At 41.8% G+C, this 22742-nt stretch overlaps 1 protein-coding gene across 1 annotated transcript in view; it reads left to right on the top strand.

Annotated features, from left to right (window-relative positions):
- igf2bp2b (insulin-like growth factor 2 mRNA binding protein 2b) overlaps nucleotides 1-22742 on the top strand; it is a 57305-nt gene that overhangs the window by 11020 nt on the left and 23543 nt on the right. The window contains exons 3-4 of the mRNA XM_072657326.1: nucleotides 17133-17181; nucleotides 19979-20030. Of these exons, the coding sequence (XP_072513427.1) occupies nucleotides 17133-17181; nucleotides 19979-20030 (101 nt within the window). The remainder of the gene's footprint in view (nucleotides 1-17132; nucleotides 17182-19978; nucleotides 20031-22742) is intronic.

The following is a 22742-nucleotide window of genomic DNA, read 5'->3' as shown; positions in this document are numbered from 1 at the left end:
GTTACTGTAATAATGAGTATAGACTATTGTCTGTTGTAATATAGACTTTATTAAATAAGGATGGACTATAGTGAATGAGCACAGTGATCCAGACAGTATTATGTGTATTAATTATTAGACAATTGTCCATTGTAATCTAGATTATATTAAATTAGAATAACCAATTTAAATCTAGATTAGATTATAGACTGGATTTTATAAATTAATATAGTAATCTAGATTGCATTAAATAAGTATAGACTATAGTCTATTTTGATCTAGACTATATTAAATATAGTAATGGGTGAAGACTAGAAGTATATTTATTTAAATTAGTATAGTGATCTAGACCGTATTAAATGAGTATAGACTACAGTAAACAATTATAGTGATTTAGACTAGATGAAATTACTGAGGTAGTGAGTATAGACTGTAGTAAACAAGTGTAGTAATACAGACTACATTAATATATAGTATAATATACTGTAATAATGGGCATAAAATGTGTGTGTGTGAGAGAGCGAGAGAAACCGTGATATTTTAATGTATCTATTTCACTGGCGTTCCTCGGCACTTGTGCCGTGTGTATGTGTGTGTGTGGCACCAGCAGAGGGGGTGTTAACACATGCTTGAATTTACTCTCTCTGTCTCTTTAAACAGGTGGTCAGCACGGTCTGTCTCTGTCTCTCTCTCTGTCTCTCTCTCTGTCTATCTCTCTCTCTCTCTTTTTCTCTCTGTGTCTCTCTCTCTCTCTCTCGCCCTCCCTCTCTCTCTGTCCCTCTCTCTTTCTCTCTGTCTCTGTCTGTCTCTCTGTCTCTCTCTCTCTGTCTCTGTCCCTCTCTCTGTCTGTCTGTCTCTCTCTCTGTCTCTTTGTCAGAGACTTCATGTCAGACTTCATGTCAGAGACAAACTTCATTTACTAGATGTCATCCACTCAGACGCATCGGAGGGAGCACCATCATTCCAGAGAACACCGTTAGTTCCACTGCTCCACAGCTCAATGCTGGGGGGCTTTATACCCCTCTAGCCCATGTCTGGCATTAGAGATGGTGCCAATAGGTTGATGTTTTTCTGCTCCAGAGAGTCCTATTCTATTGGCAGTACTTCTCTACAAGTTGCAATTTGCGCAACTTAAAGTAGCTGAATGCATTCATTCAGAAGGGGTGTCCACAAACATTTGGACATGTATAATTCAGGAACGAATGTTGAACATTTTCAGCGATCTCCAGCCCCTGTGTTTCCTAAATTTAGTCCTCTGTCAGAATGTGCAGTTGTGTGTTCTGGATATAAACGCCACATGTCCACTACACTTCCGCCACACGTCTCACATCACACTGATGTTACTGTACTGTACCAGCTGTCAGTGGTTTAAACACACACACACGTTTTCATGGAGACACATAATACTCATAATACACAAGGTGCCACAAGATGATTGGTGGATTGGGGGGTTGTGGGTGGAAGATTTGTAATCCGGCACTTGGCTCATGTCTCAGAAGAGACGTATAGTGGTTATTATGGGTTATAATTACGTGCATGCTGTTTTTTTTTTTTTTAAATGCTGTCAGCCACGATGAATGAACAGGTGGATGGATGGATATCTAGATAGAAAGATACAGCACATGTAGCACATACATGTAGTATTTTGAAAAAGGTGTTATAAGAAAATCACTAAACATTTTTTTTTTACTTCTTTTCAACATATTGTAACAAAACATATCAAATGTGCCAAACTTTTTTTTTTACAATTATGTGAATCACAAAAACAGTAATTGTATACTCAAATGTAGAATAGAAATGCAGTGCAGTACCTTTATTTTGACCTAAATTTGTACCTAAGTTTAATTCAACAATTTCTGCAATTTGTAGAACAGTTTCTGTTTATTTAATGAATTTAACAAATTGTTAAAGAAAAATAACATATAAAATGTGCCATAAACCATCAGTCTTCACAACTGTGCTTATTTAAACGCAATAATAAAAATAATGCTAAACTAAAATATGACGTTTTTGCAATTTTATGGGGGATTTCTGTTTATGTACTGAATTTTATTAATGGTTAAAAAAACATAACAGAAAATGTGCAATACACATTGTTTTATTATCATGGTAATGAACAAACAGTAATTGTGTATTAATATGTGAAGAATTGTGCAGTGCTTTTCTTTTGTAGAGTGTCATGAAAACCCTGAATTATTTTTATTTACGTTTTTAAAAAAAAACATTTTTTGCAATTATTAGAGCAATTTCTGTTGATTTGCTGAATTTAACACATTGATTAACATTATAACATAAAATGTGCCATGAACCTTTCTCTAATTACAAAAACATTATAAAATCAGTAATTGTATATTAACATGTATCATCAGAAAAGAAAAAGCATGAGTTTCTGTTTATTTGTAGAATTTAAAATAACATATGAAATGTCTTAAACCATCAATCTTTACAATCTTTATGTTGATTAAAAACAGTAATTCTGTATTACAGTCGACAGAAAGGCACAGTTATTATTTTAATGATATAAAATTAATTAATGCCAAACTTGAACATTTGTTGAGCATTTTCTGAATTTAACATGTTGATTAAAAATAATACATGACACACAAAATCTGACCCATGCTGTTTTACCACTATGTTCATTTATAAACAGTGTTACATTTGCAGAAGTGTGTCTCTGTAGAGGATTTGTACTTATTTACACTTATTGACCAAGGATCACAATCATATGTGCACAAATCAGTTTTTCTCTTTGGCTTTCTTGCACGCGCACACACACACACAACCACACACACACAACCACACACACACACACACACACACAACCAAACACACCCACCCATAAAAATTCCACATGCATGTTTTTGTCCTATATGCCGCGTTGCGTACTCTGGCTTTACACTCCAGTGGCGTGGACTTAGGGATGGCTGGTGGTTGCTATGGCAACCCCATCGCGGACCCAACGCGTATAGGTGTGTGTGCGCGGCGGGGAGGGAGGGTGTGTTGGGGTGTCGATCGGCGGATCAACAGGTTTGCCGTATGCTGAAAATGAACAGAGAGGAGGAAGAGGGTGATGAGGACTGAGAGCAAACGAGTGGAGAATTCAGCTGAAGCTGCGAGGTGTGTGTGTGTGTGTGTGTGTGTGTGTGAGAGAGAGACCCTAATCCTGGGTGGTGCACCTTGTACTGTCGCTGTAAACTGAGAATCAAGATTAACGTGTGTGTGTGTGTGTGTGTGTCAGATTTTAGCACTGCTTTGACACACACATACTGTACAGAAAAGAAAAGTATTGGGACACCTCATTCATTGTTGTCTATGTACTAGATGCATTGCTGTGAGAATTTGATTGCATTCATCAAAAATAGCAGCGTTACGGAGGGCATGATGTTAGATGATCACCACCCCACCTCATCCCCAACTCATCCCAAAAGTATCATTCCAGAGAACACAGTTCTTCCACTGCTCCACAGCTCAATGCTGGGGGGGCTTTATACCCCTCTAGCCCACTCCTGGCATTAGGCAGCATGGTGCCAATAGACTCATGTTTATCTGCTCCAGAGAGTCCTATTCTATTGGCAGCACTTCTGTACAGATGTCACACATGTGCTGACACGGATGTGCAAATGTGTGTGTGCATTTGCACATCTTTTTGAGCAATGACTGCAACTTAAAATGGCTAATTGATTAAAAAAGGTGTCCAGAAATATTTGGACATGCGTTTGTATATGTGTTCAATAACTGACCTACTCAAGCGTTTCTGTCACACACACACACACACACACACGCACACACTCGCTGGTCAGCTCTTTAGACGCTTGAGCCAGATGATGCGGATCAGGCTGGGATGGAGATAATGCTGCTTCAGCTTCTTCACAGTCACATGACGGTACAGTGATCTAACAGAGGAGGACTGGGCGGGTGGATTCACTTATATGGGAGTTGCCTCTGTTACCGTGACAATAACAACAAGCAGGACCGTTTAGGGCCGTCACAAACTGACCCAACAACTGACCTCAGTTGGGACGGTACTAAACGTCCCTGCTTGGTCTTCTCAGCTGCTCACTTGAATGAGCCCATCCAGAGAGCCTTATTCATTTCTAATGACCCTGACCATATATGTGTGTGAAAGGTCACTACTAAATTGGCTGTCGTTGTGCTACCGAGCTAACGTTAGCATGGTGCCAGTTTGGATTAGCCACAACAGCACAGTCCAGCCTTAATCTGTTAGATTGAATGGGATTCTGTGACGCTCGGCCGGGGCACGGATGGGTCATTTCACCGTTCAGTTCAAGCTGGCTGTGTTTAGCTGTGTAACTTTACCACCCTGTTATATGGGTTAACATCAGAACAGCACACCATTCGAAACATTCGACTTAACACTCTAGCCACAAGCTAAAGTTAGCCCCAGGCTAACACACTAGCTAACTTGCTAGCCCTAATAGGGCGATGTACGCCATATGCAAACTATATAATGTTTGTGACAAAAGTATTGGGACACCTGCTTGTTCAGTGTTTGTCCTTGCTTTTGCTGGAGTAATTGCCTCTACTGTCTGGAAGCTAGATTTGCTAGATTTAGGAGCATCGCTGTGAGGATTTGATTGATTGCATTCAGCGATCAATCAAGAGCGTTAGTGAGGCCAGGATATTGGATGATTACCATCATACGTCATCCCCAACTCTGCTACTCAAGAATCCTAAAAAATTGGATGGAGCAGCATCATACACTATATAGGTACAAATATTTGTGACCAAAGTATTGGGACACCTGCTCATTCAGAGTGTATTCTGAATCTAATCATGGGGATTAAAATAGTTTATCCTGCTTTTGCTGGAGTAACTGTCTCTTCTGTCCAGGGGAGGCTTTCGGCTAGATTTTGGAGCATTGCTGTGGGGATTTGCTTGATTGCGTTCAGCGATAAGAGCGTTAGTGAGGCCTGGGTGTTGGATGATCGCCACCCCACCTTATATCCCCAACTCAAGTATCCTAAAAGTATTGGATGGTGCACCAACCATCATTCCGGAGAACACTCTTCTTCCACTGCTCCACAGCTCAATGCTGGGGTGCTTTACACCCCTCTACCCCACGCCTGGCATTAGGCAGCATGGTGCCAGTGGGTTGATGTTTATCTGCTACAGAGAGTCCTATTGTATTGGCAGTACTTCTAAACAGGTGTTCTCTACAGGTGTATGTGACTTTGTGTATTTACACATCTGTGTCAGCAATGGGTGCAACCTAAAGCTAAATGCCTTTTAGTTTTGGGAGGAGGTTTTAGGGAGGAGGTTTCGGTTGAAGGAGTGTGCGTAAGTATGTGCTAGGGGTGTGTGTTGTGCGTGCGTGCATGTGTGTGTGTGTGTGTGTGTGTGTGTGTGTGTGTTTTTGCTGTGGCAGTGTTTACGTACGTTGTGTACGTGCAAGAGTAACTCTGATTAACCCTTTTGGCATTAGGGCTTGGACTAAGAAAGTAAGCAGTATGTATGTGTGAGGGTGTGGAAGTGGAGTTGAAGGGGTGTGTGTGTGTGTGTGTGTGTGTGAGGGGTGTGTGTGTAGCACAAGCACCACTTAGCGAAGGCCCTATTTGCTCCTATAATAATCCCAATCCCGTCAGATTAGAAGGATGATGAGGCCGTTGAAGCTTCAGCGTAGCCTCCAGCTACTTGTAGTCGACTCAGCGGCCAAAGCCATTAGAATTGGGCACAACGTTCTGGGTGCTCATAGTCCACAACCAACCTGCCTGTCTACCTGCCTGTCTGCCTGTCTGCCTGCCTGCCTGCCTGCCTGCCTGCGCAACAGCCGTGGAATTTTCCTCTCTCTAGACTGGTTGTGCTGGTAGTTGTGAAGGCGTGGTCGTATCAGCTTGCACGTAGGTCGTTGTTACTTCAGTGACTGGAGCAGGCTTGCTTTTGAAGCTCTCACTGACCTGGCACGGAGGAACCGCTGGGATTTAGGGTTTGTCGCCGTTCACTGCTAACAAGGCCAATTACCTGAGGTCATTTCTGACTCGTGAGCTGCGTCCGGTCCTCATGATCTCCACGCAGCATAAACCAGGTATCTGATGTGCATGTTTTTTGATTGTTAGCGGAGCGTGTGGTTCCAGTTTAGCACGTGTGGTGCCATGCTACTGTACTGCACTGGAGCAATGATCTGATCTGATGCTTTGACTTTAAGCAGCTAATGGTAACCTGGCTGCCTTCACATTCAGAATAACCTCGGATTGGAAGTCAACAGAGTAATAATCTGTAATAACAGTCAACTTTTTTTAGGTAAAGGTAAACTAGTTGCAGGTTATATATATATATATATATATATATATATATATATATATATAGTATTTATATATATATATATATATATATATATATATATATATATATATATATTATTTATATTACATATATTATATTTGTGTAAATATTTTTATATTCAAATAATTTTTAGAATTGTTTTTATTTATTTTATTATTATATATCACAGTACTGTGAGCAAAGTGATATATTGTGATTTTTTTTAATTACACTTTAGGAAGACTCTTGTCCTGTATTCAGGTTAGATGCAGTGCACACCAGTGTTTCAACAGCCTGTTGTTTGGTTGATATAATTTTTCATGTTTTACAGGAGGCTATATAAATCTTTTAGACTTGTTTATGTTGTTTTGTTTTTTGTTTTGTTTTTTGGCCGTATTCCAGATTCAGCCTGGTTGGCTCCTGTTAGTGTGTGAAAGTGAGTTCACAGAATAGTAAATGAAGAGTCAAACAGCTCTCAAAAATGCTCTACCAGAATGGATTTACATAAATCTCCTCAGTTGTCCAGTGCTTGGTTAAATACATGCTGATAAGATTTAGAAAACTGTTTTTTTTAACCACTGCTCAAATCTCCTGGCACTTATGTACTTTGTACTTATTGTATTGGGTAAAATGAAAAATAAGCATTTCTACTGCTTGATTTAGAGCCAGTCATTTTTCCAACTGGTACCCAAAGCTCATGTCCCCTCTAGAGATAAAAGGATTCAATGGATATGTGTCGGTATCGGACGATTTTCAGCCAAAATATGCGATTTGCAATCCGATTATAATTTGGCCGATCCTGAGAGCAGGTCAGATCATATGATCTATATTATGGGAGGCCACAAGATGCAGAAGTTTCTTGTTCGACCTTTATATGGGAAGACGGACCTCACTCATAACTGCAGAAACCCATTGAAGCCACTGTTGAAATCCACTCTGGCGGTTTGTACCGTATCTAACTCAAACTTGCCTGTTTGTAGAATGCGAGTACATCACTCAGCCCAGTACAGTGAGTATCAGAGCACAGCAGAGCTCGCAAATAACGCTAAACACACTTTTACTGCCACAGTGCGGTTCTGCACAAGAAGAGTTCTGCAGTGTTTTAAATGTGGTTGATTCCAAAAAGCAAAGTACATTTAATCATAAGAGACTCTGCACAGGGCATTACAGAAGCCCTGCACGATGACGCTTTACCCAGTTTGCCTGGAAAGGTTAACATGGCACCACAGTTCTTGTGCCTCTGCTGGCTGATTGCAGTATGATGTGTAGCTCTGCCCATCCCCATATGTTTAAATGACAAAGCAGCCCACTTTCCATCTCATTTCCATCTAATTAGACACTTTCCAGTTTTCCCTGTGCATATTTCTTTTCCACCAGATATCAGTTTATAAACCCTTACTACTGTGCAGACTCTGATTGTAAAGTTGACTCAATAACTACAGAATTCCATATTAATGCCTATGGGTTTAGAATGGGTTGTCAGTAAAGCTCCTGTAGGTGTAATGTATAGGTGTCCCAATACTTTTTTCCTGTTCCTGTGCATATTTATTTTCCCCAAAAAGTCCATTTTGAAACCCTGCACAAACTCTGATTGCAAAGTTGACAACATAGCGGACAGTTAGGCTTAGTTTCTATCGGATGGAAGGGAAATATGACCATGGCGTCCATGTTTTCTATAGTCGGGCGGTAAGCTTGATGAATTTGGCCCAGTGTGATTCTGTGAACTAAAAAAAATTAACATATGACAACAGATGTAAGTCCAAATTTGGACCTTCTTGCACCATCTGACTTACCTCCACAAGTATTGCTGTTCATGTATTTGCAGAAATGATGTTGGATGATTTGCCGTGAGTGCCATCAGAATAATCTGCAGCATTTTCTGTTGTTATTGCAGTTGACAGAGACAGGACCCAGTCAGGCTTTGGAATTACAGCAAACTGATCTCAGACCAGCGTCAAAAAAGGCAGTTTCTACCACCTTCCCACTGTTTTATCAAGGCTGGACACGCTTCTCCCTAAGCACAGTATGCTAGACAGCAAAAAAAACACATGCATTATGGATGACAGACTCATGCAGTACAGATGAGTCATACTGTTCTAGAGAGGCTCACGCATAGCGATAGTATGTGTCTGTATACCGGCCGCACAAGCCGTACGCATCGTGTTCAAGTCCTGGGGTTAAGCAAATGTCAATTTTGTCTATTGTGTTTGTGAATTGAACACACTGAATGATTCAGTTAATGTGTTTCTGAGCAGAAGGATGTGGGTGATTAAATTATTCAGCGCATTTCATTTGAATTGTCCTGTAGTCCTGTCCTGTGTTCTGTAGGATCCACACAAAGACTAATAGTGCTTGTAATTAGTGAAAGCTATGAAGGACCAGCCCAGCAGGCAGGAAGAGGTCCATTTGATGTCAGATAGATCGATACTGACATTGAATTGGAGTTGAAAATGAAAATTGGGTTGACGTCCAATCAAAATTCAATGCGTGTACAACGCAGGGTTTTCAATCACAATCCCACGTCCATCCAAAACCAACACTGCGTTGACCTCAAGGTCTCAAGTGTTGAATTTTGGTTAGTAAACACCATGAACCTAAAAACCCAAATCTGATTAGTGTTTGGGTGCTATATGGGCAAAAGTATTGAGACACTTCTTTTAAATCATTGAATTCAGGTGTATAAAATCAAGCACCTAGCCATGCAGTCTGCCTGTACACACATCAGCTGGTGAAATTTCTTCCCTCCTAGATCTTTCACCATCAGCTGTAAGTGGTGGTATTGAACAGTGGAAGCGTTTAGGAAACACAGAGAGCAGCTCAGCCACCAAGTGTCAGACTTGGTTACAGAGCCGGGTCAGGGCCGAGTGCTGAGCTCAGAGCATAGTGCTAAAAAGTCTCCAATGGTCTGTTGACTGCAGAGCTCCAAACCTGCTGTTAGACCTGCAAAGAGGGACCAACTCCATAGTAATGCCTCCAGTAGGTGTAACGTGTAGGCGTCCCAATACTTTTGTCCGTTTTGTGTTCTAATTGGCCGCCCTGCATTTTGCCTCATTAAAAAAAAAAGAAAAAACTACAAGAAGCAGTCCAGGCTAACACTGTGTGAATGGGACATCACACACTAAACACAGGCTGTTTTCAGAGTTAACTATTCCAATTCCCAGAAGTGAGGGGAAATTCAGTGTTTTTGTTTAAAGCAGCAGTATGCGAATTTTGTTTTATTTTTTTATTTTTTGATGATCACAGGATTTTGAGCTTTGAGCCACCCCTAAAAGACATGATTTGCATTTCTGGACAAGCTATGTGGACGGAGACGGTGAAGTAATATTACAGGATATGACACTAACATAACATAACTCTGGTTATGCAGTGTTGCGCAGGTCTTGTGAGCGTTGTCTTGTCCGTCTCACTTGAGTTACCTAGTGCAGTTTCTGGTGTGCTGAACCTGGAATAGCAACAATAGCTGTGCTGTTCTCCCTATTATAGGTCACTGGAGCATCAACATGATTTTAAAGCTGGTATTTTAAGGTCAGAATGTTACATATTGCTGCTTTAACAGCGGTCATAAAGATAAAGTCTTCTGCAAGCTGCCCATTTAACATGTGTAAGTTGTAAGTTTTGTATTGCTAGCTAATGCGGATAATGAACCTCTGTTTAGAGAATGCTGATTAAGAAGCACTTTCTTCTTGTGCACCAACATGTACGTAGTATGAGTGCCCCTTCATTATCAGCCAGTTTTAGTTCTGTGGAAAGCTCGATGATATTCCAAGAGCCAATTTGGTCAAATAGATTCTCCCACAAGTGATAACGTTGTCAACAGAGTAGATACACAAAAGGCTGAGAGATACAGAATGCTAATATTTGGAGCCCTGTGGGATGCTGTTCTATAAGCTGCAGCATTGCAGTAGCATGCTAATGGATTAGCTTGTGCTTTCAGGGGAAGCAGCAGGGTGGAGGACATGATAAGACGGTGTGTAAAAATAAGCCACAGCTTAAAAGAAATTCTGCATGTCTTTCCGAAACAATTTACGTGTTTTTTTCCGCTATTTAAAAGTAATTGGTTCAAGTCAAAAGTGATTTGTTTGGGAGTGTTTCTTTTCCCAGGCGGTGCTAAATGCGATCATTTATACACTGTGCTGTGTTGACTTTCTATATTTCTATACGTGGCTCTTCAGCTATGGCAAAGCTCATTCTTATTCCATGAGCGCAAGTGGAAGGTGGTGTTAAAATTCAGGCCTTGTCTATATCCTTCGTCACACCTCAGCCTCTAACAGTGCATATTAGATTAGGAGGGAAGACCGGCCTTGTCAGTCATGCATGGAAAAGCATTAGAGAAGCATCGATCGAGAGTCTGTCTATCACTATCAATACAGGATCTTGGAATTTGATTAGATTACTACCTACGTAATACTGAGTAGACCACAACAGGTTTGACCTCTAAAGATGTCCTGCAGCATCCGGCACCAAGACGTTAGCAGCATATCCTTAAAATCCTGCAAGTTGTGAAGTGTGGCTTCCATGGATCGAATCAGTGACCCTTGGGCATCCATGATCCTGTTGGTACTGACCACTGTGTACCAGAAAAAAAAACTTGCCTAGCCTGATGTTTTGGAGATGACCTCTAGTCGTCTAGCCATCACAGTTTGGTTCTTGTCAAAGTGGCTCAGATTCTTATGGTTGCCCATTTGTCCAGATTTTAACACCTTTAAGAAGTGACTGTTCACTCGCTGCCTGATATGTAGATCCCACCTCTTGTCAGATGAAGCCAGTGTAGATGAATATATGTTTGAAATTCTTTGAAAGTGTTTTAGCTGATCAGTGTGTGTTTGCAGTTTATTTGATTTAATAATTTGTAATAATCAGTGATTTTAACCAGTGCTTTAAAAAAAACAAACAAACAAAAAACTAATCCTGGAGCCTGGATAGGCCTAAGTGGATATACACAGCGATGACCGACATGCCGACATGTGATGACGAAGCTAACCTGAAGGCAGTTGAGAAACACAGTGATCTAGTTAACTTAAAATAACTGTCAATAAAACATGCCTGGCTTTTAGGGTGATGTAACTGGATATCAGGGGTGATGTCTAGTTAAGGCTGAACTTTGTGGATGTGGAAACCATTTCTTAACCCTTAGAGTGAATCTTCAGAAAAGAGTGGAAGCCATAATAAAGGTAAAGGTGGACCCTCTTAACTTAAATAACCTTAAATAATCCTGATTAATTACTGTGAAGTCTGCGATTTGCACCCCTGATGGGCTGTAGAGTAAAGTGTGTATCTGTGCTAGCATTCACTCCTCCCAGACCGGTGCTGCTGAATGGCCTTTTGGCTTCGGCCCCTCTGGCAGCCGAGCACGATTGTTACTGGCTGTGGGACATCTCCACCTGTGCTCGCTCCAGGGGGTCTACGCTCACTTACACTCATTACGCAGTCTTTCTTGTCCAGCCTGGCCGCCTCTTTCAGGTGAGGGTTTCAGGTCAGCAGTGGAGGCAGCCAAAGCAACAAGACAATTCGCCGCTTAGTTTTACTAAGCTGCTTCTTATAGCCTAAAGCTAGGCTAAAACTGTCAGAATCAGGTTCTGAGGTCGATTAAGCAGTGAGCCAAGTTGGTGCTGTTTGTCCGATAATAGGCTGAAGTCAGGTCAGCGGAGATGACGTAATAACCTCACCGTAAGCTCAGTGTTTACTAACAGAGCAGATTCGCTGATCTGCAGGTGATCTGCATTTACTATTGGGGTACTTGATCAGCCATGATCAGTGTTCAGAATTCACCAATTGCACTTGCCTCACAGACACCTGCCTAAAAAAAATCTTATCTACAAGCATTTTCACATATACTTCTATATCATGCATATCCTTGCAGCTTTTTGTTAAAACAAGTGATTTGACCAGCAATAGCCATTTTATGCTCGTAAATTACACACTTGCTATTTTGAACCTGGCTAGTGCTAGTGCGCCCCCTAGAAGTTGAAAATTCAGTCCTGCTGCATCGTTATTTATTTGTTATTTGTTACCCAGTTTTCCTTCCCAATTTTTAGATATCCAATTACCCAACCCCCTTGTTGGCACTCTCCCCCATCACTTAACACTCCTGACACTGGGAGTATAAGGACTGACCCTTTCCTTGCTTCAGCACATGTGCAATCAGCCACCGCCGCAGGTGCATCGCCACGAAAATGCTGGGTACCCAGCTCTGATGCATCGGCTTGCAGACACTAGCAAACTGCAGTGATGTAGGGAGAGAGCGAGCCATCTACCCAGCCGGAGAGAGCAAGCACCTGGCAGTACCTTAGTCTTAGTCTTGGACTCCTTTCTGCTGCGTTTTTAAAGATACACCGATCAGCCATAACATTAGTACCATGTGAAATGAAAATATTGATTATCTTAAGGGGTGGGAATCACATATAAGGCAGCAAGAACAGAAGGCAATGTGTAAAACCCAGAAATGCAGTGGTCCGTACCTGCCAAAAGTGGTCCAAGAAAGGACAACCGGTAACAGGATCATGGGCACCTAAGGCTCATTAATGCGATCCATGGAGGCCCCACCTCACCACTTGCAGGATTCAAAGGATCTGCTGCTGAAGTCCTGGTGCCAGATACCACAGGACACCTTTTAAAGGTCTTGGGGAGTCCATGCCTCGAATGGGCAGATCTACTGTGGCAGCACAAGGGGGGCCAACACAACATTTAAGCAGGTGGTGCTAATATTATTACTATATAATTGATGTAAGGTTTTGTGTTATTTTCTACATTCAAGAACATCCCTGAAAAATATTGCAGATGATAACTGAGCATAGCATACAGAAGCAGCAGACGGAGGTCAGGTTGACGAAACGCTGGAGCATTCCTTTAACAAAACCGTATTCATTCCAAAGTCACATGGATGCTGTTTGGATACTTTCTCCCCATCTCTCTCTCTCTCTCTCTCCATCGCTCGCTCTCTCACTGCCACTCCCCGCTCTGCTCAGACTTCCAGGTCCCTTATGCGCTTATGGGCTTAAGAGACGAAGCAGGAAACCGGGTTAATTCAGCTTAGAGGTGTCTCTGGAAGTGCATGGTTGGGGGAATGTGGGGGTGTGTCCACTCCAGCTGAGTCCATCCACAGCCTAGGAGGACATCGGGGGCCAGGAGTTGACCCAGAAATAGATCAGTGTGATGAAAGCTGCCTTAGATACTGAACCAGCCTTGACCATCACTCTGAGCAAATGGCCTGAGGAGTAATCAGAGATGTTCCCTCAGACAAGTCCGAGGCTGGTCAGATTTAGGCCTTTTGTTTAGGCTGTCTCCCTTATGGAGGAAGCTGAGCTTTGGGATCCCCCCCCCCCAAATCAGGCCTGACTGCATATCCTGTAAAGCTCCTTACACTATGTCCAAATGTTTGTGGACACCCCTTCTAATGAATGCAATTTAAGTTGCAGCCATTGCTAATGAAGCAGATAAACATGATCCTGTTGGCACCATGCCTGATGCCAGGTGTGGACTAGAGGGGTACACAACCCCCCAGCATTGAGCTGTGGAGCAGTGGAAGAACTGTGTTCTCTGGGAAGATGGATGGTGCTCCGTCCAATAGTTTTGTGATACTTGAGTTGGGGAGGATGAGTTGGGCTGGTGATCATTCAACATCCTGACCTCACTAACGCTCTTGTGACTGAATGCAATCAAATCCTCACAGCAGTGCTCCTCCAAAAGCTGGTAGAAAGCTACCTTGATTTCAGATGGAATAAGCAGGTGTCTCAGTACTTCTGTCCATATGGTGTATATTTGACTTTTTATATTCCCAAAAGGAAGCGGCAACTACGAGCATCCAGGACATCTTGCTGGTGTGTGTCTTATCCCGGTGATGCACAGAAGAAACCTGCTTAAGTTCTGATAAAGTCAGGGTTACAATATGCGATTTTGATCCAAATGACTCCTGATTATGTCAGAGCATATCCAACAAGGTTCTCTTTAACCTGGTAAAACTCGTAATCTAGTAGTGTATGCTGATCAGTGACTCAATCTGAATCTTGTCAATAACCAATGAAAATTGAGTACTGAAATTGCAGTTCTTAGGCAGTTTCTTATTTAAGTTTTACGTTCTGCCTTAAATGATCCAGCAGCTACATTCTGCAACTAGTACATAGTCTCGTACTTTGTGTATACAAAACCAACATCTGCCTTATTTGTAGAGTAGCCTCCAATATGTGCTGTGGTCCTCACCTCCGCCTCCCTCTGCAGTCTGTACAGACCATGTTAGCTTACTCCGTCTTCCCACCCACAACCTCACCTTCACGTTTCCTTTGTTTTGGGTCAGCGCAAAAATGATCACCATCAAAATCAGCAAAACTTAACAGGGGAGTGTGAGTGCTGCTGCTACTTTAACATCTGTGTAGTGTACCCAAGACTTAACACCCTATATATTTGTGACTTCAGCAGTTTCAGTAAAAAATCGATTATAAAAAATGGAAATTCAGTAAAATAAAGCAAGTTGGGGGGAACACTAAGCCGGATTTCGCAGGGCCCTACATTTGCTCAGTAGAGTAATCCCTCAGTTAATCTATATCATCTATAAGCTGTCTGTCATTTGAAATCTAAGCAAATTTGCTCCTCTGCGCCCCGATTGGATTAGGATTGGAGAGGTCTCGTCAGCATCGGCTTTCCTTTGCAGGCGTAGACTTGTGCGCTCCATGTGCATGGTGAGGTTTAGTGTGCGAATGAACTCTCTCTACGCTTGTGAAGGTGTAGGCCTGAGCACGAGGCCTGTGTCCTGCAGCACCCCTGTGGTAAAGGCAGAGCGCTTGTATTACTGCTCCTTCTACAATGGACTTGTACAATATGCTGAATCTTTCAAGTTTACATGAGTTTAACCAAGCTTGTAGGATCTGTGGGACACGAGTGCCAGTGGTCAGAACCAGTTCTCCAGCTCTGCAGTGGGCAGTCAAAGCGGGTTGCTGCAGGTTTTCATCTAAATAGCTTTGCACTAGCAGAGGAGCAGTAGCTGGCACGCGTCTGATCTCATTAGCGAAGGTGATGCAGCCCTGTGATCTTGTTACCCAATGATGTAATATGCTGAAGATGCAGTCTTGCCACCCAGGGTCAGGCATGTTGACAATTCTCCACTCAGTTTTTTTTAAATAGGCCTACCTTCTTAATGATCACCCAGCACCAACAAGAACATGGCCTTTTACCAAACAACACAGACGTAGTAGTGTGTGGTCGTGTATTTCTAACACTTTGTGGGGCTAATGTAGCTCCACATGTAGTGTGGAGCAGTTTGGCCTATGTACACCAAACTGCATCATCCTTATCAGGTGGGATTGATGTTTTGATTTTAGTCCTTATCAGGTGGGATTGATGTTTTGATTTTAGTCCTTATCAGGTGGGATTGATGTTTTGATTGTAGTCCTTATCAGGTGGGATTGATGGTTTGATTTTAGTCCTTATCAGGTGGGATTGATGGTTTGATTTTAGTCCTTATCAGGTAGGATTGATGGTTTGATTTTAGTCCTTATCAGGTAGGATTGATGGTTTGATTTTAGTCCTTGTCAGGTGGGGTTGATGGTTTGATTTTAGTGTTTAACGGGTAGGGTTGATGGTTTGATTTTAGTCCTTATCAGTTGGGTTGATGGTTTGATTTTAGTCCATATCAGGTAGGATTGATGGTTTGATTTTAGTCCTTATCAGGTGGGATTGATGGTTTGATTTTAGTCCTTATCAGGTAGGGTTGATGGTTTGATTTTAGTCCTTGTCAGGTGGGATTGATGGTTTGATTTTAGTCCTTATCAGGTAGGATTGATGGTTTGATTTTAGTCCTTATCAGGTAGGATTGATGGTTTGATTTTAGTCCTTATCAGGTAGGATTGATGGTTTGATTTTAGTCCTTATCAGGTAGAATTGATGGTTTGATTTTAGTCCTTGTCAGGTAGGATTGATGGTTTGATTTTAGTCCTTGTCAGGTTGGATAGATGGCTTGTTTTTAGTCCTTATCAGGTAGGATTGATGGTTTGATTTTAGTCCTTGTCAGGTGGGGTTGATGGTTTGATTTTAGTCCTTGTCAGGTGGGATTGATGGTTTGATTTTAGTCCTTATCAGGTAGGATTGATGGTTTGATTTTAGTCCTTATCAGGTAGGATTGATGGTTTGATTTTAGTCCTTGTCAGGTTGGATAGATGGCTTGTTTTTAGTCCTTATCAGGTAGGATTGATGGTTTGATTTTAGTGTTTAACAGGTGGGGTTGATGGTTTGATTTTAGTCCTTATCAGGTAGGGTTGATGGTTTGATTTTAGTCCTTATCAGGTAGGGTTGATGGTTTGATTTTAGTCCTTGTCAGGTGGGATTGATGGTTTGATTTTAGTCCTTGTCAGGTAGAATTGATGGTTTGATTTTAGTCCTTGTCAGGTAGGATTGATGGCTTGTTTTTAGTCCTTATCAGGTAGGATTGATGGTTTGATTTTAGTGTTTAACAGGTGGGGTTGATGGTTTGATTTTAGTCCTTATCAGGTAGGGTTGATGGTTTGATTTTAGTCCTTGTCAGGTAGGATTGATGGTTTGATTTTAGTCCTTGTCAGGTAGGATTGATGGTTTGATTTTAGTGTTTAACAGGTGGGGTTGATGGTTTGATTTTAGTCCTTATCAGGTAGGGTTGATAGTTTGATATTAGTGTTTATCAGGTAGGATTGATATATTTCTAAAGCTGAAAGGCTGTATCATAATGTGGCAGTCTGAATGTACACAGGTGTATGTGGACCAGCTCAGATGCTTCTGGGTGTTCGTTTCTGTCTGTAGGCTACTCCAATAGTTACTTAGTAACTAAATCAACGCAGGTTTGTTGCCATGAAAATAAGTTGATCTAGTACAGCAATCTAACCTAATATCTCTCCCTCGCTCTCCCCCCACAGGAGTCGTAAGATCCAGATCCGGAACATTCCCCCTCACCTGCAGTGGGAGGTAAGCCCTGCTGCTTCTCATTAGTGTACTGACTTGATTTTAAAACTAAGAAAAAAAGACTGATTGCTCTCTATTTATAGTCCACTCATCCTGATCAAAATTACCCTGATGATGGTGATTCTCCCCTGAAGATGAAGCATATCAGGCATTATAAGTACAGTACATTCAAAACATACTTCAAAGTAGCAGTTATCACAATAACACAATCATGATGTAATTACACATGAGTTATTTCTCATAGCTCATAGTGATGTGCAGAGAAACACTGTTAAACATGGAGGTTCTGAACGACAGCTGCACTTAAACACCTCATTTCAGTTGCATTGGTGGCTTTTTTTACTTGTTTTTGTGTTTTGTCAGATCAGTGTGGATGGTTTAAATTCAGTCTTTATCAGATGGGGTTGATGTCTGATTTGAGTCTTTGTCAGATGGGATTGATGTCTGATTTGAGTCTTTATCAGATGGGATTGATGTCTGATTTGAGTCTTTATCAAATGGGATTGATGTCTGATTTGAGTCTTTATCAAATGGGATTGATGTCTGATTTGAGTCTTTATCAAATGGGATTAATGTCTGATGGTCTGATTTGAGTCTTTGTCAGATGAGATTGATGTCTGAGTTGAGTCTTTGTCAGATGGGATTGATGTCTGATGGTCTGATTTGAGTCTTTGTCAGATGAGATTGATGTCTGATTTGAGTCTTTATCAAATGGGATTGATGTCTGATTTGAGTCTTTGTCAGATGGGGTTGATGTCTGATTTGAGTCTTTATCAAATGGGATTACTGTCTGATTTGAGTCTTTATCAAATGGGATTAATGTCTGATGGTCTGATTTGAGTCTTTGTCAGATGGGGTTGATGTCTGATTTGAGTCTTTATCAAATGGGATTAATGTCTGATTTGAGTCTTTATCGAATGGGATTAATGTCTGATTTGAGTCTTTATCAGATGGGGTTGATGTCTGATGGTCTGATTTGAGTCTTTGTCAGATGGGATTGATGTCTGATTTGAGTCTTTATCAGATGGGATTGATGTCTGATTTGAGTCTTTATCAGATGGGATTGATGTCTGATTTGAGTCTTTATCAGATGGGATTGATGGTCTGATTTGAGTCTTTGTCAGATGGGATTGATGTCTGATGGTCTGATTTGAGTCTTTATCAGATGGGATTGATGGTCTGATTTGAGTCTTTGTCAGATGGGATTGATGTCTGATGGTCTGATTTGAGTCTTTGTCAGATGGGATTGATGTCTGATGGTCTGATTTGAGTCTTTGTCAGATGGGATTGATGGTCTGATTTGAGTCTTTATCAGATGGGATTAATGGTCTGATTTGAGTCTTTATCAGATGGGATTGATGGTTTGATTTGAGCCTTTGTCAGATGAGATTGATGGTTTGATTTGAGTGTTTATCAGATGGGATTGATGGTCTGATTTGAGCCTTTGTCAGATGAGATTGATGGTTTGATTTGAGTCTTTATCAAATGAGATTGATGTCTGAGTTGAGTCTGAGTTGTCTTCTGAAAGACAAAGGATCCAGTGATCTGTTGGTCACTTTAATTCTTCTTTTGCAAGTTTGGATCAAGCATATGATCATGTGGGAGGAGACTGTTAAAGAGGGGGAGATCTCTGAGAATGTTGGGCTGGAGTTCAGGTAGCTTCTGATAAGTGGAGCTGAGCTGACGAGGTGGCGGTGGGTTGTGGAAACTTTGTCATGAACACAGAAGACAGATGGAACTTGCAGGATGTTCCTTCTCCCAAAATTAATAATAATTTAATCGTAATTCAGTCATTAAAGCAGGACTGAATCCAAGCAGTCATTAAATATTGAGTACTGATTCTATACAGTGTGCTCTGAATGTCTGGAAGGATGCAGGCAGGTGGACGTGGTATTTAGGTGGTGTGGTGTTGGGTCTCTTTGCTCTCTCTCTCTCTCTCTCTCTCTCTCTCTCTCTCTCTCTCTCTCTCTCTCTCTCTCTCTCTTCTGACCCATTTCTACACTTTATTTAAGTATGCCCTTCCTCTCTGTCTCTTCCCCGCCCTCTCACTTCTGCACTGCATGGCTAATGGCTCTGCTTTTATTTCTCTGTGTATGTCCCTCTGTATGTCTCTCTCAGTCTTTACCTCACTGTCTCTCTGAATGTATCTACAGACCTGTTTAGCTAGGGGTGTGTTCAGTTACACTGATGCATTGTGATATATCTGAAGGTGGAAGGTGGTCACACAGCTGCAGCTACTGTTCAAATCAATCACAATCAATTAGAATCAATCAGAAAATGATTCAATAGAATCTGTCTGTATTGACTGTCGTTCTAGTTCTCTATCTACCTGTCTGTCTGTCTATACATATCTACGTGTATGCCTGTCTATACATATCTATCTGTCTGTCTGTGTCTAACAATCTATCTATTATTGTCTGTCTATTATGTCTGTCTAGCAGTCTGCATTCATGGCTGCCTGTCTGTCTGTCTACCTTTTTTTCTGTCAGTCTGTCTGTCTGCCTTGATGTCTACCTCTTTGTCTATGTGTCTGTCTGTCATTCTTTCCGTCCTGTCTGTCTGTCCATCTTTCTGTCCGTCTATCTAGCTGTTACATGTGTTATAACACATTGCATGTCTAGGCTGTGTGTCCAGACGTGACTGTGTTTGTTAAACTTATGAATTTACTGAAACAGAACAGAAGCATTCTTTTGCTGTCTGACAAAACTGGGGCAGCAAAGCACAGGGTTGGTGAGTGTGTGTGTGAGTGTGTGTGTGAGTGAATGTTTTATATAAGTTTATTATTTCTTTTTCTCCACAGGTATTAGACAGCCTGTTATCTCAGTACGGTTCAGTAGAAAACGTGGAGCAAGGTATGATCACCATTATAATGTGAGTGTGTCTGTGTGCAAAAGCAATGTTCATCAATATAGTGTGTGTGTGGGGGGGTGAAACTGTCTAATGTGTACAAATCATGATAACTATTTGTCATCGGTCATCCTTTTTGACCCTTGTGACCCCCCCATAGTCCTTAATTGTGATTTTTTTAAAATAAAAGGGTGACAGAGGAGTTTATATCATTGTAGTTTCACTTGTTTACCGGCTGATTTCTTACACAGGTTTTTGTTACAATTTGTTTTTTTTTTTTTTACAATTTTAGAATATGGGGTCAAGTGTGTGTAAAATATCTATTGTACACCTTTTATCTCTTTATCACTTTTTGACATGATGGGAGTCTGCTGCTGTTCTTTATATTGCATCAAAGTCTGATGATGAGTGGACCAATAGAAATGCTCCATAATGGCTTGGAATAAAATCTTTTTGAAGATTGAAGGTTAAAAAGTTTTTGTGTGAAGTTACTGCAGCTTACAGGATTTCACCGATACCAAAGGACACCTTCAGAGGTCTTGAAAGTCGAATACTGTGGGTGGTTTTAATGTTATGGCTGATTGTTCATGTTTGCTTTTTTTTCTTTCAAAAACAAAAGGACACACACACACACACACACACACACACACACACACACTCACACACTCTCTCACACGCCGTGACTACAGATGACTTTCTATAGTTGTTTACAGCTGACATTGAGCAGTGAATCAGTGTCTTCTCAGGGAATGACTGCGTCGACAGTTTGCACTTGTGTTTACTGAAGCTAATCAAAGAGTGTGTGTGTGTGTGTGTGTGTGTGTGGTACTGTCTCTTATAAGCCGTCTCTTTCTGTCTTTCTTTTTGCCTCTCTCTCTCTCACACACACACATACAAACCATCTCTCGCACATCCTTAATCCAAATACCGCCTCTTACTCATCTAATGGACCATTTAGCTGCTCTGAACTTCTTGTAGGTCGCCCATGTGCTCGAGCTGCTCTTCTTGGCCCACTCACTCATATCAAACCTCGCTTTATACGATTCTAACGAGAGCAGTCTGTGAGAACGGGCTTTTCTTGCTCTTGGGCTCCTCCTCCAGTCAGGAAGTGGAATTTGCGCTTTGAGCCACCTCTACAGGACATGCTTTACACATGCATTTCTGGACAAGCTGGAATAAACAGAACAGTCACTGAAAGTGAAAGAAGCATGTGGACTGAGGTGGTGGAGTAATTCTACATAAATTGTCTGTTAACTTTCACGTGCGAAATTCCATGCATTACAATGAAATTTGCCACGAAAGGCGAATTTCCCGCATGCGAGTCCCTGGTCAACAGAGCTGCTACTCTGGCTGTGTGACCTATGACATGCTCTGTACTGTACTGTCTGTGCTCTGTCTGAGCCAGCATGGAGGAAGTGCTGATTGTTGAGGTCTCAAAACAGGAGCTATTCTACAGCTCTTTTTGTGCAGATTACAAAATTCAGCACCAGAGAGATGTAACACAGGCTCCGTCAGAAGGTGAGATTAGAGATTTTGCAAGGTGACACGAAATGCAAAAGTCCAGCGTGACCCAGCAGCAACTTACAGCAGTTACTTACATGCAGGGAGCAGCGTGTATGAGCGCAAAGCCCAGAGTAGCAGCGATAGAGATGCTAGTGACCAGCAGTGACCCTGAAGCTGCTATTGCGTTGCTGGAGAAAGAGCTGTGTCCGAAGCCGTTTCTCCACATGTGAGAATCTAGATCACTTTATGGGGATCAGAATTCCACAAGCTAGTGAAAGAGTTTTGATACGTCATTATACGAGTGCATCGCGTAAACAGTCTGACGGCCAGTCCAGTCCTCCTCAGAGAAGCTGTGCGATGCAGTGGATGATCTGATTTGCTGCAGTCTGTTCGTTTGTCTGTTCTTGAGCTTTCAGCAGTCTGTATATAAGCTCTGAACTCTGCTGAATCCGTGTGTACAGTCAGTCGTGCAGCGGCTCTTCCGCTGCCAGTGACTGTGGGCTGTGGGCGTGGCTGCAGTGACTCCCGCCACCGGTGACGTCACATGCATACCCTCTGTTATTAAACAGGGATGTGTGACGGGGTTGTACTTTTGCCATCGTTTTAGAGACGTCACTTCCGACTCTTTTGGAGTTGTAGAGAGTTTGTGTGTGTGTGTGTGTGTGTGTGTGTGTGTGTGTGTGTGTGTGTGTGTGTGTGGAAATGCTGTTTTAGCGGAAATGCTGTTTAGAAAGCTGGGTTTCTTGTCTCAGGGGGATGTGTCAAGTAGTCTGTGGTTCTTTGATCTCCGGGAGGTCCGTCCACATGTCTGTGTGTGTGAGTGTGTTGAGTGCTCTGATTTAGGGCTTCCTGTCACTGGGCGACAGGCAGGCGCTTGATAATAGATGCAAACGTCTGCATGTAGTAAAGCAGCCGTCACAACCACCCACCCACAGTATGCATTCTTGTGTGTGTGTGTGTGTGTGTGTGTGTGTGTGTGTGTGTGTGTGTGTGTGTGTGCTAACTTACTGGAGCAACAACTTTCTAAACTGACTTTTCCCAAATCTGGTTTATTTTTGGTTACTATGGTAACTGATGAACATCAGAAAAAAAAGCTTAACATTTTGTTTCTAAAGCAAATCTTTAAGTAGTAAGCATGATGGATCACTGTAGACTGCATGGGCAAAGGTATTGGGACACCTTGCTTATTCATTTATTCTCCTGAAATCAAGGAT

Source organism: Salminus brasiliensis, chromosome 15 (assembly GCF_030463535.1).
Source record: "Salminus brasiliensis chromosome 15, fSalBra1.hap2, whole genome shotgun sequence".
In the NCBI taxonomy this organism is placed as follows: Eukaryota; Metazoa; Chordata; class Actinopteri; order Characiformes; family Bryconidae; genus Salminus; species Salminus brasiliensis.
This window is presented reverse-complemented; position numbering and strand designations above follow the sequence as displayed.